The 14,052-nt window shown below is 41.2% G+C and overlaps 1 protein-coding gene across 2 annotated transcripts in view; it reads right to left on the reverse strand.

Annotated features, from left to right (window-relative positions):
• The window catches only part of kcnv1 (potassium voltage-gated channel modifier subfamily V member 1), a 16,400-nt gene continuing 2,348 nt past the window's right edge, over window positions 1–14,052 (reverse strand). The window contains exons 3-6 of one of the 2 annotated variants that reach the window (XR_008602827.1): window positions 10,174–10,467; window positions 3,198–3,850; window positions 241–1,901; window positions 1–91 (exon numbers count right to left, since the gene is read on the reverse strand). Coding sequence is in view for 1 of the 2 variants with exons in the window: in XM_055013871.1 (XP_054869846.1) it covers window positions 1,381–1,901; window positions 3,198–3,850; window positions 10,174–10,467 (1,468 nt within the window). In the remaining variant the exon portion in view is untranslated. Of the gene's footprint in view, window positions 1,902–3,197; window positions 3,851–10,173; window positions 10,468–14,052 lie in introns of both variants that reach the window. The other variant, XM_055013871.1, reaches the window with a different exon arrangement.

Below are 14,052 nucleotides of genomic sequence, written 5' to 3' on the forward strand. Positions count from 1 at the left end.
TTCTTTAAAATGCAGCTTTATTCAAACAACACGATGCAACAGAGACGAGAACAAACTGCTGCAGCAGCTTTAAATAACTCTATCTATCTATCTATCTATCTATCTATCTATCTATCTATCTATCTATCTATCTATCTATCTATCTATCTATCTATCTATCTATCTATCTATCTATCTATCTATCTATCTATCTATCTTTGTATACACTTTTCATACAGCTCAGTGCAGCTCTAAGACAACTAGAAGCTGATGAGGCAGGACAGGGAGAGAAACTACATTTAAACATTTAATATATTAAAAAACAGAATATGAAAGTAAAACCATCATAAAGATTACAGATAAAATATATAATAAAAAAACTAAACATTAAAAGCTTCAATACAACAAAGGGTTCAAACAAGAATTAAAGGTAAAATGTGCAAATAAAAACTATAAATTAGATTAGATTAGATGGCAAAATGAAAAATTTCATAATAACTAAAACTAGATATATTTAGATTGAAAACTATTACAAAAAATTACCATAAAACAATAAAGACAATATAAAATTGGATATAAAACAAAAACAAAAAAATCATAAAATAAGATTTTTTTTGGAACAAGATAGTAATTCAATAAAATAATAATTAAATCAAATAATCAACTAAAAACAGATTTTAAAATCTTGATGAAATAGAGCAAAAAGACAAAATAGAATAAAGCTCAACAACATTAAGACATTTGTGTCTATCAGTTTATTAATGAAGAGTCACAACAACAAACAGCTGATCAGTGAAAAGACAAACCTCGACCATCAGCCTCCACCTGTCTGCTGGTTTGTGTTCTGCTATGACACGGGAACACGTGAGGAACTCAGGTTCCAGAGGTCATGCTTTCTACAGGTGGAGGTTGGTGGCTGCAGGAACATCTCAGCTCATGTTCATGACAGAACCATAACTTCATGCTGTGGTTCTTCAGGTTGTTGGTACAAAGACATGAGTTCTTCTGAAGTAGTCACAGTTCTAACAGCTTCACTTAGCAAAGGTTCCTCTGAGAACACTACAGATTTATACAAGCGGACTGTGACAAACCTGAAAAATGTCAGGAAGATTTATACAAGAACACACTTAGATGTGTAAAGCTGAAGCATATACTGAAGAACACTGCACTGATTTCAGCTGGAACATGTTTGCTTGTGGTTGTTTCGTGTGTCTTTGAAGGTTCTATTATCCAAGCTCTTCTTCTCTGCAGATCTAGATCTTTGGTTCTACCAACAAGAACAAACCTTTCTGCTGCAGGTTTGGTTCTTCAGTCTCCTGTTTCTCCTGGTTCTACCACCACAGTTCTTTTCCTCTGCAGATCTGGTTCTTTGGTTCTCCTGGTTCTTTGGTTCTCCTGGTTTTACCACCACAGCTCCTCACCCCCGCTGCTCTGGGTGCTCGCCCTCTCTCGGCCCTGCAACCTCAGCATCTCCAGGATGCTGCGAGCGTAGTTGTCCCTAAGGTTGGCTCTGCCCCCCACAGGCCCCGCCTCCCCAAGCGATCCGCGGTTCAGCCTCTTCAGCATCTCACCGTGTCGCACCGCCGCCTCCTTCACCTTCAGCGTGAAGTAGCAGGCAGAAAAGCGGTCGTTGATGATGGCAATGGGCAGCGCCAGGATCAGGATGCCGGACAGGATGCAGAGGAAGGCCAGAACCTTCCCCAGTGCTGTGTCGGGGCGCACGTCGCCATATCCCACCGTGGTCATGGAGGTGGTCGCCCACCACCAGGCGGCCGGAACGCTGGTGAAGGTGGTGGTCGGAAGGTCGTACTCCAGGGCGAAGACCGCCGCCGCAAAGATGGAGATGCCAACGCCGAGGAACAGAAGCAGGACGCCGACTTCCTCGTAGCACTGGGCAATGGTCATACCCAGAGACTTCAGGCCTGGATGGAAGAATCAGGATAGAAGAACAAAGACAGAAGAACAAAGACAGAAGAATGAAGATAGAAGAACAAAGACAGAAGAACAAAGTTTAAAGCTTAAATGGGGGCAGCATGGCTCAGTGGGTACAGTGGCCGTCTCGTAACTGGAGGGTTGCCGGTTCGATCTTGGTGATCCTGGAGAGCTCACGTCCAGGTGTCCCTGAGCAAGACACTGAACCCCTAACTGCTCCTGATGGGCCGTGGTTAGCGCCTTACATGGCAGCTTCCGCCATCAGTGTGTGAATGTGATGTATAATGTAAAGCGCTTTGGGTATCGTTTCAGGTATAGTAAAAAGCGCTATATAAATACAGACCATTTAAATTATCATTGTAGCTCTTCTGTTCTGCTCTGCGTGTCATCTTCATGCTCTAGTCAGAGCTGTTTCCACTGCATGTATCAGGTTTGGATGGTTATTTAGAAGGTTCTGGAGTTAATCTGAAGGGTTTTACTGTTTATTTAGGTGGTTTAAGTGATTTTATGATTCATGTAGGTGGTTCCAGAATTAATTCAGGTTGCTCTACAGTTCATTTAGATGTGCTAGAGTCCATTTAGGAGCTCCTAGATTGAGCTCCTAATTGGGAAGGTTATGGAATTAATTTAGATGTTCTCGTTTTAGGTTTTAGGTGGTTCTAGAGGTCATTTCAGTGTTTACATGGTTGAGTTCTTCAGGGAAATTTTCTGATCTTCTGGATTCACAAACTGCTAATTTCTCCTGTAAATCTGTTGGTGGTTTTTAGTAGCAGTTATCCTGAGAACTTCAGATCTGAGTGTTGTCTTCATGTTGTTTCCACTGAAAGAGTCCACCTGAAGCTCCAGGTTCCAGTCAGAGAACAGGAGCTGTTCAGAGCCTGCTGCATATTTTAGGAACACTGGGAACAGATTTGTTTAGTTTTTATTCAGAGAACATTCAGCAGGAACCTACTTTCTGCTCAGTCCCCGATGTTCTCAGAGTTCTGGTCTGAACATGTGAGCTGTGAAGGATCCAATCAGTTCCAGAGGGCTGATGTCTGTTTCTGAATTTTAATCTCAACATTATGTTTCTCATTCTTCATTGTTTTTACTCTTAAATGTTCCTCAGTTTTTGTCTCTCATGTTACATTTTGAATTCTCTGAATCCAAAAACCTGCCAGTTGATCAGAAACTCCTGCTGTCTTATAAAAAAAAGAGACATCAAAATGACAAAATTTATTGTTTTTGGTTTATTCTCTTTTTGTTTTGTTGCATCTTGTTGTATTTTTGTGTCTCTTTGTGTTTACCTGTGGAGTGTCGTCCCAATTTCAACATGCGCAGCGACCGGAGGAGGCGGAGCACCTGCACCACTCGGCCCATGTTCTCCAGCTCGGTGGAACCTCCGTGGAGGTTCTCCACGGCCAGCGTGACATAGAACGGCAGGATGGCCATGAGGTCGATGACGTTGGGGATGCTCCGGCTGAACCGACACTTGTTCCGGACGCAGAGGAACCTCAGCGTCAGCTCAGCTGTGAACCAAACCACGCACACATACTCCATCACTTCCAACAGCATTGGAGGACTGACACCGAACTCTTCCCCGAAGTCCAGCGAGATGAGCACCATGTTGACCACCGACACCACCACGAAGAACATCGACAGCGACCCAAAGGTCCGGGCGGCCCGCGAGGACTCGGGGTTCTCCAGAAGGTCCCAGAGGCGGCAGCGGATGGCCGGGCAGGCAGCGCCCACAAAGTCCTCGTCGTCATCGTCGTCCTCGAAGTCTGGCCGCAAGTCGAGTGCCTCCTTGTGCTCCTTGCGGCGGTAGTAGCGCTCGCGGCAACAGGTGCTGATCTGGAGCTCGTCAATGCCCCAGTACTGGATCTCCTGCAGGAAGGAGATCTCACAGAGCTCCTCGCCGACATGCAGGTGACCCGTGTGGTAGAAGTTCATCACGTACCTGAAACAAACAGCATGTTGTCTATTCACACTGTAGATGTCGAACTATCTCCATTTTTCCTCTCCAGACTTTTTCTCTCTACTCTCTAGAAAGATGTTTCACCATGCTGAATGTATCTTCAATAACTTGCTCCTCTGTTCACTGTTTCTGAGCCATGCTGCATTTATTTACCACAAAGAGTCATAGAAAGACACAAATCAACATAACTCCACATAATATAGATATTTAACCATTCTTAAATTGTTCCTTGTCTGTTGTCTGGAAACACTGCTTGCAGTTCAGTCCAACCTGGTCAAAGGTCTTTAATCAGAACTCATCTCTACATTTCTTGTTTCACTGCACACTGGGCAGTTGTCGGATGCCTCCTCTGATCCTCACTGTCCACTGTTTTATTTTAATGCTCAATATAAAGAGAAATAGAAAATGTTCTGCTTTTAATGGTGACAACAACAGAATATTTTTTTTGCAATGGAGTATCTACAGTGAAAATATTTTGTTTTTAAATGACGACTCTGGGCGCCCGTATAGATCAACGTGTTAAGCGGGCGACCCATGTACAGGGGCTGGTCCCCGATGCAGCGGCCCGGGTCGATTCCCGCTCAGGGCCATTTGCTGCATGTCTTCCCCCAACTCTTCTCCCCGTTTCCTGTCTGTCTCTCACTACACCAGTCTTATTTTAGCAAAACAAAGGCTTGCCAAAAGCGATGAACTGATCAACAGACTTTTCTAAGAGTGATTTACATGCGATTCGGTATCCATACATAACATGCACATGCATAACACATGACTGTGCTCAGCACAAGGTCATTTTTTATTCAAGATTTGATCCACCGGAAATTATACATTAACTGAGCAGCCTTGGTGGAGGAATGCGCTCTCTGAGTGCTTTTCTATTTTAAAAGTGTTATCAGCTCTTTTTTTCTACACCTAACTTTCATCAAGCTTAGTAAACCAAGCAGTATTTCATTATACCGAGGAAAAGTAAGTGATAAGAAGTTTTCCATAGATGGTGAGGAAATTCCTACCATTAGGGAGAAGTCAGTCAAGAGCTTAGGAAGGTGGTATAATGTGGACCTCAATGATAAGGAGCAAGTTGTGCAATTTTAAAAGGATGTTGCAGAAGGGCTGGATTGATAAGATAAATCAGGGCTCCCAGGAAAACTGAGGTTGTAGTGCTGGCAGTTTGGCTTATATCCTAGATTAATGTGGCCAATATCCATTTTGAAGTCCCATTATCCATTGCAGAGAGAATAGAAAGGATAGTTAGTTTTTATATTAGGAAATGGTTGGGTGTTCCCAGGTGCTTAGGCAGTGCAGCTTCGTATGGGAAAGGGATACTTCAGCTGCCAGTATCCAGTCTAACAGAGGAGTTTAAATGCACCAAGGTTAGGACAGAGGTCCGAATCCTACCGGGGAAGGAAATGGAACCTCAGAGCAGCAGTGCAGGAGGCAGAGGCAGCTCTTAGTAGGCATGCAGAAATAGTAGGTAATGTTCAATTTGGCCGGGGAGGCTTGGGGCTTGACCCAGGCAAACCAGCGTGGAACAAAGCAGGTCCAAAGGAGAAAAGAAAGCTCGTAGTGGAACAGATGCGTAGACAAGAGGAACTGCTAAGGGGGGCAAAGGCAGTTGGTCAGGCCAGACAGGGGCAGTGGTTGAACTGGGAAGGTGTTGTGAAGAGGAAGCTTACCTGAAGGAACCTGTGGAGTATGGAAGAAAACTGTATTAAATTTCCAATAAGGGCACCATACGATGTGTTGCCAACCCCCCAGAACCTAAAACTGTGGATGGCAACCAATCGTGCCCGCGGCGCTCAGGTACTGCAAGCTTACAGCATATTTTGTCTGGTTACACAATTAGCTTATCACAAGGCCGGTATACTTGGCGGCATAATCAGGTGCTGAGAAGCTTAGCTGCAGGAATTGAGGAGAGGAGAAAGCAGGTGAATTCTGGAGGTTCTAGTAAGGAGAGGTTAGTGGTGAAATTTGTTCGAGAGGGGGAGAATGATAAGGGCCTTAAGTCAGGAAGGAGACAGGAGCATGGCCGCCTCGTAGGAGCCTGTGATTGGGAAATGCAAGTGGATTTAGGAGGAAAGCTTGTTGTTCCCCAGGAAATAGTGTGTACTAATCTGAGGCCAGACATTGTTTTGTGGTCTGTGAAGGAAAAGACAGTGTATTTCATTGAGTTAACAGTTCTGTGGGAAAATTCAGTGGAAGAAGGCTAGATATGCAGGTTTAAAGACAGAAGCTGAGCAGAGGAGGTGGAAAACCAGAGTTGGCCCAGTTGAGGTGGGGTGTAGAGGCTTTGTTGCAGGGCCAGCTATTTCACTTTTGAGGGACCTTGGAGTGCAGGGGCAGAGTATGAGGAAGACGATGAGGGACATGTCAGATGTGGCTGCTAGATCTAGTTAGTGGATATGGATTAGGAGAAGTAATAATAGCTGAGGGGTAAAATAGGGGCGGTAAGTGAGTAGAGGGAGGCAGAGGACAAGCCCTCTCCTTCACTCTGCTTTCCCCGCCCTTTTTTCCCTCCCCCAATGGGCAGAGATCCAGGAAGAGGAAGTGTAGATAAGGTGGGGGAGTGGCCTGTTAGAGTCTCTCTGGGACCATGCGACCATCTCAGGTAAGGCTGTGGTGTAAGGTAATGGCTGTGTCTTTGTCTTTTGTTTGTTGGTTTTCTTGTTAGATAGCAGTTAGCAATTGGTACTTGCATCCTAGATGAAGTCTGCTTGTATGGTCTCTGTTTGTGGTGAGCTTGGCTGAAGTAATGATGTATCTTAGCAATTAGCAATTGGCATTAGCATGTAGCACTAGCAAGTTTGGCTGGCTTGTATAGTTTCTTTGTCAGTGCTAAGTTTGCTTTGGACATGGTTGTAGTCTTGCAGCTAGCATTGGCATTTAGAGGGGTTTGGAGGGATTATAAGTATAGTTTCTTTGCCTTTATGTTTTTTTTTGTTTTTTGTTTTCAAGCAGTTGGCACTAGGTATTCAGCATCTTGCACTAGCTAACTGGTAGCATCGTCACTAGTCACTACCTGGAGCATCTCCTAAACGGGCCTGGGTCAGTTGAACGTGGCAGTGCTGTTTGGATTGTGTAGGAGTGGTGTGAACTGGCACTAGAGGGGGTGAATCTGGGACGCCAGAGTTCACCGCCTAGACTCCTGGAGGTGTTGTTGGACTAAATAGGCAAAACACCCTTGAAGGGAGGTTTCCACCTGATGACCCCCAGAGATGTGCTAGGAATCACTGCTCACTGGTGTGTATAGTGATGGGTCAGAGATCCTAGGTCTTTCATTGACTGCACATCCTCTTTGTTTGGAGCACAAGTGTCTTGTGTTTAAATTAACTAAACCTAAATATCATGGGTCATAGTTTCAACAGCAAATGGGCACTAGTTTAATGTTTATGACAGAATTATAGAGAACTGGAATTGGAACTCCAGACAAACACTGCAATATAACAAAAACAAGCATCTTTTGAAAATACAATATTCTTTATAGTTAAAATACATTTGCCTGTTAACTACAAAACCAACACTTTCTCTGTTAATTGTCTCTAATTTATATATTAATATATTTACATGAATAAGCTTAAATTTAACAGGTTAAGTTAAATTGGAGTTATCCTTTTAGACCTCATGTGTTTATAATCAGACTTCGTCTACTGAATCAAATATGTGTCGTCTCTCAGTAACTCCTTTTCCATTGAATGTATTTTACTCCAAGTATCACAACTGTCATTACACTGCTTTTTACAACTGTTGTCAACTCTATCTATCTTAGTATTTTCTCTACTTAAACCTGTTTACAAGTGACCACAATAATAATTACATTATTTCAATACATCAAATACATTTTTTTGTGCCAATTTATTTATTTTTTAAAAATGTTTTTGCCTGTGACTGTTTCTCGGAATAACAGTGCTGCCCTTAAGAAAAAGGAAAAAAGGAAGAACAGTGTCATTAAATGCCACTGCCCCACTTCTTGTCTTTCATCAAAAAGGCAAACACTGTTATTCTGATGGCTCTCTACTGTTCGTTCTTCTTCTTCTTCTTTTTTTTTTTTAGAGCCATCTTCTTCTGGATTTCCTAATTGCATCCAAACGTTGTTTAATCCAGAGATGATGTCGGGATGCTGCTCATGATGAACACTTCTATTTTGAAGGCTCTTTGTTTGTTCTTCATCTTCTTCTTTTTTGTTTTTTTCTTGAGCTGTGTTCGTCTGTTTTTCTTGCTTACATCCAGATGCTGGTGGTTTGTCTGGATGCGTCTCAGTGGTGCTGTTCTGAGGGATTGACTCGTATGATGAAGTCTCCAGCTGGTTCAGTGTGTCCAGTTTCAGTTCAGTTTGCAGCTGCCTCCTAACTTTCTTCAGCTGTTTGTAGAGTTGACGTCTATGTCTTCTCTCCATGCGATACAGGGCTTTATGTTTATTGAGCAGATCACTCTGCTCCTCAGCCCAGGGCTGCATTTTCTCCAGCTCCTGGTTTGGAGAGTCTACATGTTCCACCAGGTGGACAACATCGGGATGAACACTGTGACCCTCAGTAGGAGAGCTCTGAACGTGGAGTTCATGTTTGAGCTCTTCTATCTCCTGCTGGAAGGACCTCTCTGTCTCTGCAGCAGCTTCTGTCATGAGCACGATTGTGTTGCTCATACGATGCTGCTCAGCCAGCAGACTTTAATCAGTTCGGTCTGCTCAGAGACACTCTGCTGCAGTGACCGCATTTCCTTCTGTGGCTGTTGTTGCTGTTGCTCTCTGAGCAGAGTCTCCTGAGCTTCTTGGAGTTCTTCATACTTTGCTTGCAGCTCGTTGAACTCCCTCTTAAGGTGCTTTTCATTGGCAACCATCAGCCCTCTTAACCCTTTGATGCATAACCTGGGTCAAAAGTGACCCAAATCCAATGGAAAATGGGTATCTCCTGATGTGGTCTATGCATCAAAGGGTTAAATTCAGCTCAGCTTGGAGTTGCTGAGTCCTAGCATTCAGCTGATATTCTAGATCCATCTTTTGTTTTTTGTTGTCTGCGTGCAGATCTCTCTCCCGATGGTACAAATCCTTCCAGTCGATGGTGGACTGCTTGGATTTTTCAAGCTCTGTGGTCAAATATTTAATTTCTCCCCACAGAGTTTTATTTTAGCATCTGTGAGATCCAGATGTAAATACTTGGAAAGCTGAAATATTAATCTCTTTTTTCAACTTCATTGTTTGATGTCAAGCCCAGATGTTTTCAGTCTACAGCAAAAATAAAGGAATTGGCAGACACTGTTCCAATGCTTTTGAAGGGGAATGTATGGATGCTCGCTAATTGTCAGGTGTGGTCATGTAGCATGAGGATGGGTAATATGACATGTTACAGGATTATGAAATTACATTTGGCAGTAGATATTTAGAGTTAAGTGATGCATTATTTTTTAGTTCATTCACACCGCATGTGGTATTTTAAACTAACTGATCCATTACAGAAGTAGTGTAATAGTGTAGCGTGTTATATTTTTATTATATTTCAACAAAATTCCTCTCCTTCTCCCTGATTCACTAACAGCTATGTTGTTTTAATATAGAATCAGAATCAGGTTTATTGGCCAAGTATGTGAACACACACAAGGAATTTGTACTTTAACATAAATAAATCACATGCATTTAAACAAATCAACCTGTTATGGAAGGAAAATGAGTGTTAAACTACCATACACAACTACAGATATGTGTAAAAGTGCATGTTTAAAGCGAGCCACCTTTAGCGCAAAATTACAAAATTAAAGTTAAGCAGAGTTTTAGTGCAAAACAAGAAAAGCACTGAGAGCAGCACTCCGCCAAGGCTGCTCAGATGTATGATTTCTGACGGCTAAGTCCTGATAAGTCAACAGCAGTGGATTTGTAGTAGGATTGCAATCATGTGATCGTCAGCAGGCAGCTGACGTAGTGTTCACTTGTCATAGTTGCAGTGACGCCGTGCTGCTAACTCTCAATGATACAGAAATCTTTAACAAATCTGTGGATCCAGACTAGAAGCTGCATCATTGCCAAAATCTAATCACTTGGTCCTTGTCATTTCCGACCTTCCCTGAAAATTTCATCCACATCTGTTAGTCTGTTTTTGAGTAATGTTGCTAATAGATAAACAGACGCTGCCTTGGCAGAGTACTGCGCTCTTTGAGTGCTTTCTTGTTAGAATATTGATCTGAAGTTAAAGGAAATGTTTTTTTTTTTTTATCTATAAGCTGTTTGTGTTTGCTGGTTCAGCATGTTCTGACTGAAGGTTGGATCCTGTTCAGGTTTCATGTGTGAAGAACCAACCCTGAACCCGGAGCACAGTGACACCTACTGGAAAGCCTGAGAGCTTCTGTCGAAGAAGAACTCATTCCGCAGCAGGTCAGCGTCATCACACAGCTCCATCACAGAGTCTCGACTGCAGGACGCCAGTTTCCCTAGTCGGGTTTCCGGATGTGACGCCAGCAGCTCCTGCGACAGAACGAAGCGACGCCCACCGACATTCACCAGCAGGAAGTCAAGCGGTTCTGTGACGCAGGATGCTGGCGTGTCGCTGAAGAACACACTGGAGTCCAGAGACACCAGGGAGGAGCTGGAGGAGGCGTGGCTCATGGTGGAAGGGGAGGAGCTAAAGAGGACACAGGTGAGGCAGATGAGGCTTCAGGTAACAACCCTGACAGTGTTCAGCCACTAGGAGGCAGAAATCTTCAGCTGTTCAACAGATCCAACAACTTTAATTTCAGTTAACTATTTTGCAGATGAAGTGATTCATTTAAATGTTTAATTTTCCTGTAAAACAAGCAAAAGCAATTTTCATTTTATTGTGACAAACTGTATACTAAAAATAATGTGAAAAAACATTAAAATTCCAACAGCTGAGACCAAACAAACTTTTCTGTAAGCTGACAGAAAAATATCTTATCAAAACAAAGTAATCTTCCATAATTACAACCTTAATTGTAATAATTGTGTATTTTCTGTCATGTCATATCTGCATCATATTCAACAATAAACACTTACTACATTCATTCATGTTAAACGGAGCCAATCAGTGTAAAGCCAAAATAAATAAATCAATAAATAACTGAATAAACTTAAAAGCATTTTCACACAGTTAAATGATTTCTTACTGAATTAACCAATTCTGTTGTGTTAATTCAACTTATTTCCAATGGTCTGGTCCAACTTTATTTAGTCTAGTTGAGAAGAGAGAAGACGTCTTCCTCTTTTTCTTCTTCTTCTTCTGAAGAGCATTCAAAGCATGTTCATTTTAATAGAATTTAAGCAAGTTAACCCTCAATAACTAATAATGCAACCAGCTTGGTGTCAAGGGTGAAAGGAAGCTGTTTGTTCCAAAATGTTTTAATTAGTGGTGGGACGTGATTGAAAAAAATGTATCTAATTAATTAGAGGCTTTATGATTAATTAATCACAATTAATCACATTTTTGTCAAATAGCAATGGTTGACACAATAAGCACAGTTTTTCAATTCAAATTAATTTTGGTTGACAGATGACTCGATGAATAGACATATATGTATTTATAATTTAAAATTTATAACATTTTAAAATGGGACATATAGAAAAAGTGATTTTGCTGATTTAAAGCCTGGATTTAGTTAGGTTAATCCACTGTATGGCACATAACATGAGCATCAGTAGTTCAAGGACCTTCAAAAAGTTGAAAATCCATAGATTCATTCTGTTTTCATAGTTTCTGGGTCTGATGGTGGTGTCATTTTGATGGTTCTTTTCAGGAATATAATTTTTTATTCATAAGAAATGATAAACTAATAGTTTATAATTAAGTGATTAAAAGACAGACAGACAGACAAACTATCGCAGGTCGTCACATAACTCCGCCTTCTTGGCAGTAAAAACTTAAACAACAAAAATGTTTCTGTTTCATTTCTATTTATCTGCATTTTTTATCTGTCTACTACATTCACAGATTACTGCAAACTCAAAGTCCAATTATAGCGATTATATTCAACATTTTAAGACTTTTTGTAAATTCAAGCACTTTCAATGTCTTGAAAAGTGGTCTATTATGGGCTGGCTCCACCATTAGCCATTAGCATGACTCTCGTAGCTAACGTTAGCTCTGGTGCTAACAGCAACATGTTTTACATTGAGGTGATACCGTCGGCTTGAAGTGACGCAGTGATCAGAAAACTCTTTGTTGTACAATTTGCACACAACCAGGCTTTTATCCAAGCTGCCATTGGGAAGATTTTTAAAAGGAAACTTTCTGCCCAATAAGCTCAGTCTCATCTTCCTTCACCATTCAGCAAACTTTCTTCTGCGCTGACATCACTCCTGTGTATCTTCTTCATGGCTACATGCAGACTTTAGGCACATTACTGCCACCTACTGGGCTGGAGTTTTCATCGGTGTTACTGGTGTGCCAGATATTAGGCAACTAAGAAAGGTGCAAATGTGTTTTTTTTACATGTTACTTTTGCTGCAATGAAATAATCGAAATTAACGCATTAAAGTCCCAGCCCTAGTTTTAATACCACAATAAACAATATAAAGCACAATACTTCCCTTATTTTTTAAAGTGCATAGTACTTAACATATATATATATATATATATATATATATATATATATATATATATATATATATATATATATATACATATATATATATATATATATATATATATATATATATATATATATATATATATATTCAAAGCTGTGAAAACGATGTAAACAACAGAGTAGCTTCTTGTAGTTTAATATTAGTTTTCCAGCTGCTCTGTCTGATTCCAGGGTGTTTGAAGGTCCTGATTTAACCTGAGACTCCACAGAGAACAAAGAGAGCTGAGCAGCAGATTGTGGGTAGCTGTCAGAGTGATGAAGCCTCCGGTCATGTCCTACTTGTAGCAGATCTGCTGTCGTGTTTAAATATTTCAGCCGGTTTTCTTAATTGCTGACGTGAAGCTGCTCTTCCTGTGATCATTCATTCCTTCTGTCAGGTTCTTCCCTGATTCTGACTCTAAATGTTTCATGAGCTGAGGTAAGAAATGTATTCTACCAGACTGAAGAAAGCCTCCAACATGTTGACTGTCCAACATCATGTCTCACTTTTAGATGCATGTAGATGCTCACAACAACAACAACAACTCTTCTGCACAGACTTCTGCAGAACCAGACTTCATTCATAATTTTGCAATTTTTAGGTGAAATTCTCTCTCAAAACCAGACTTTACTGCTAAACTATCTTAGGAATCTATCTTCTAAACTATCTTTTTTCCTCTCGTTTGGAATCTATTTGGAAAACAAAAACAAACTCCTGTCCCCTGCCCAGACATCTACTGTACAGACTTCATTCAGAATATTTCATATTTCAGACTTGTCTTGTTCAGTCTGTGTGCAGCCGCTGTGAAAACAAACGGAACAAGAAAATCACTCAGAGAACACAGTACTGCACCAAGGCTGCTCAGTCATTGTATGATTTCCAGTGGATGAAATCTTTAAAAAATTTCAGTCATGTGATCATCAGCAAGCAGCTGATGTAGTGTTCATTTGTTGTCATAGTTACAGTGATGCCGTGATCCAGACTATAAGCCGCATCACTACCAAAATCTAATGTGGTGATCCTTGTCTCATTTCTGACCTTCCCTGAAAATTTCATATAAATGTTAATCCGTTTTTGAATAATTTTGCAGACAGACAGACAGACAGACAGACAGACAGACAGAAAGACAGACAGACAGACAGACAGACAGACAGACAGACAGACAGACAGACAGACAGACAGACAGACAGACAGACAGACAGACAGACAGACAGACAGACAGACAGACAGACAGAGGGCAATCGTCACATGACTCCACCGTTTTCTTTGGCAAAGTAATTATCTAATGATCTGAAAACTTGAGGAGAAGCTTCTGGAAAACATTTGATCTTCAACGTGTTTAATATAATTTCCTCTTCAGTGCAGCTGAAAGTTTTTGTTTGACTTCAAGAGACTGACGGACGTCTAACAACAGAAACTCGCATCGTTTTACATGAAATGAAACTAACTGGAGTCTTGATATTACATCCAGAGATGAAGCTCCTGAAACCCAGGTCAGCTCCAACAGAAGGACCATTTCACTCTTTAATGTTCAGATGGTTTGAAAAACAGCAGAAACGCCAACATGATTCTCACACTTATTAAAATATTTAAATATATTAAAATGTATATATTTTAATCACAT

Source organism: Amphiprion ocellaris, chromosome 9 (assembly GCF_022539595.1).
Source record: "Amphiprion ocellaris isolate individual 3 ecotype Okinawa chromosome 9, ASM2253959v1, whole genome shotgun sequence".
Classification (NCBI taxonomy): Eukaryota; Metazoa; Chordata; class Actinopteri; family Pomacentridae; genus Amphiprion; species Amphiprion ocellaris.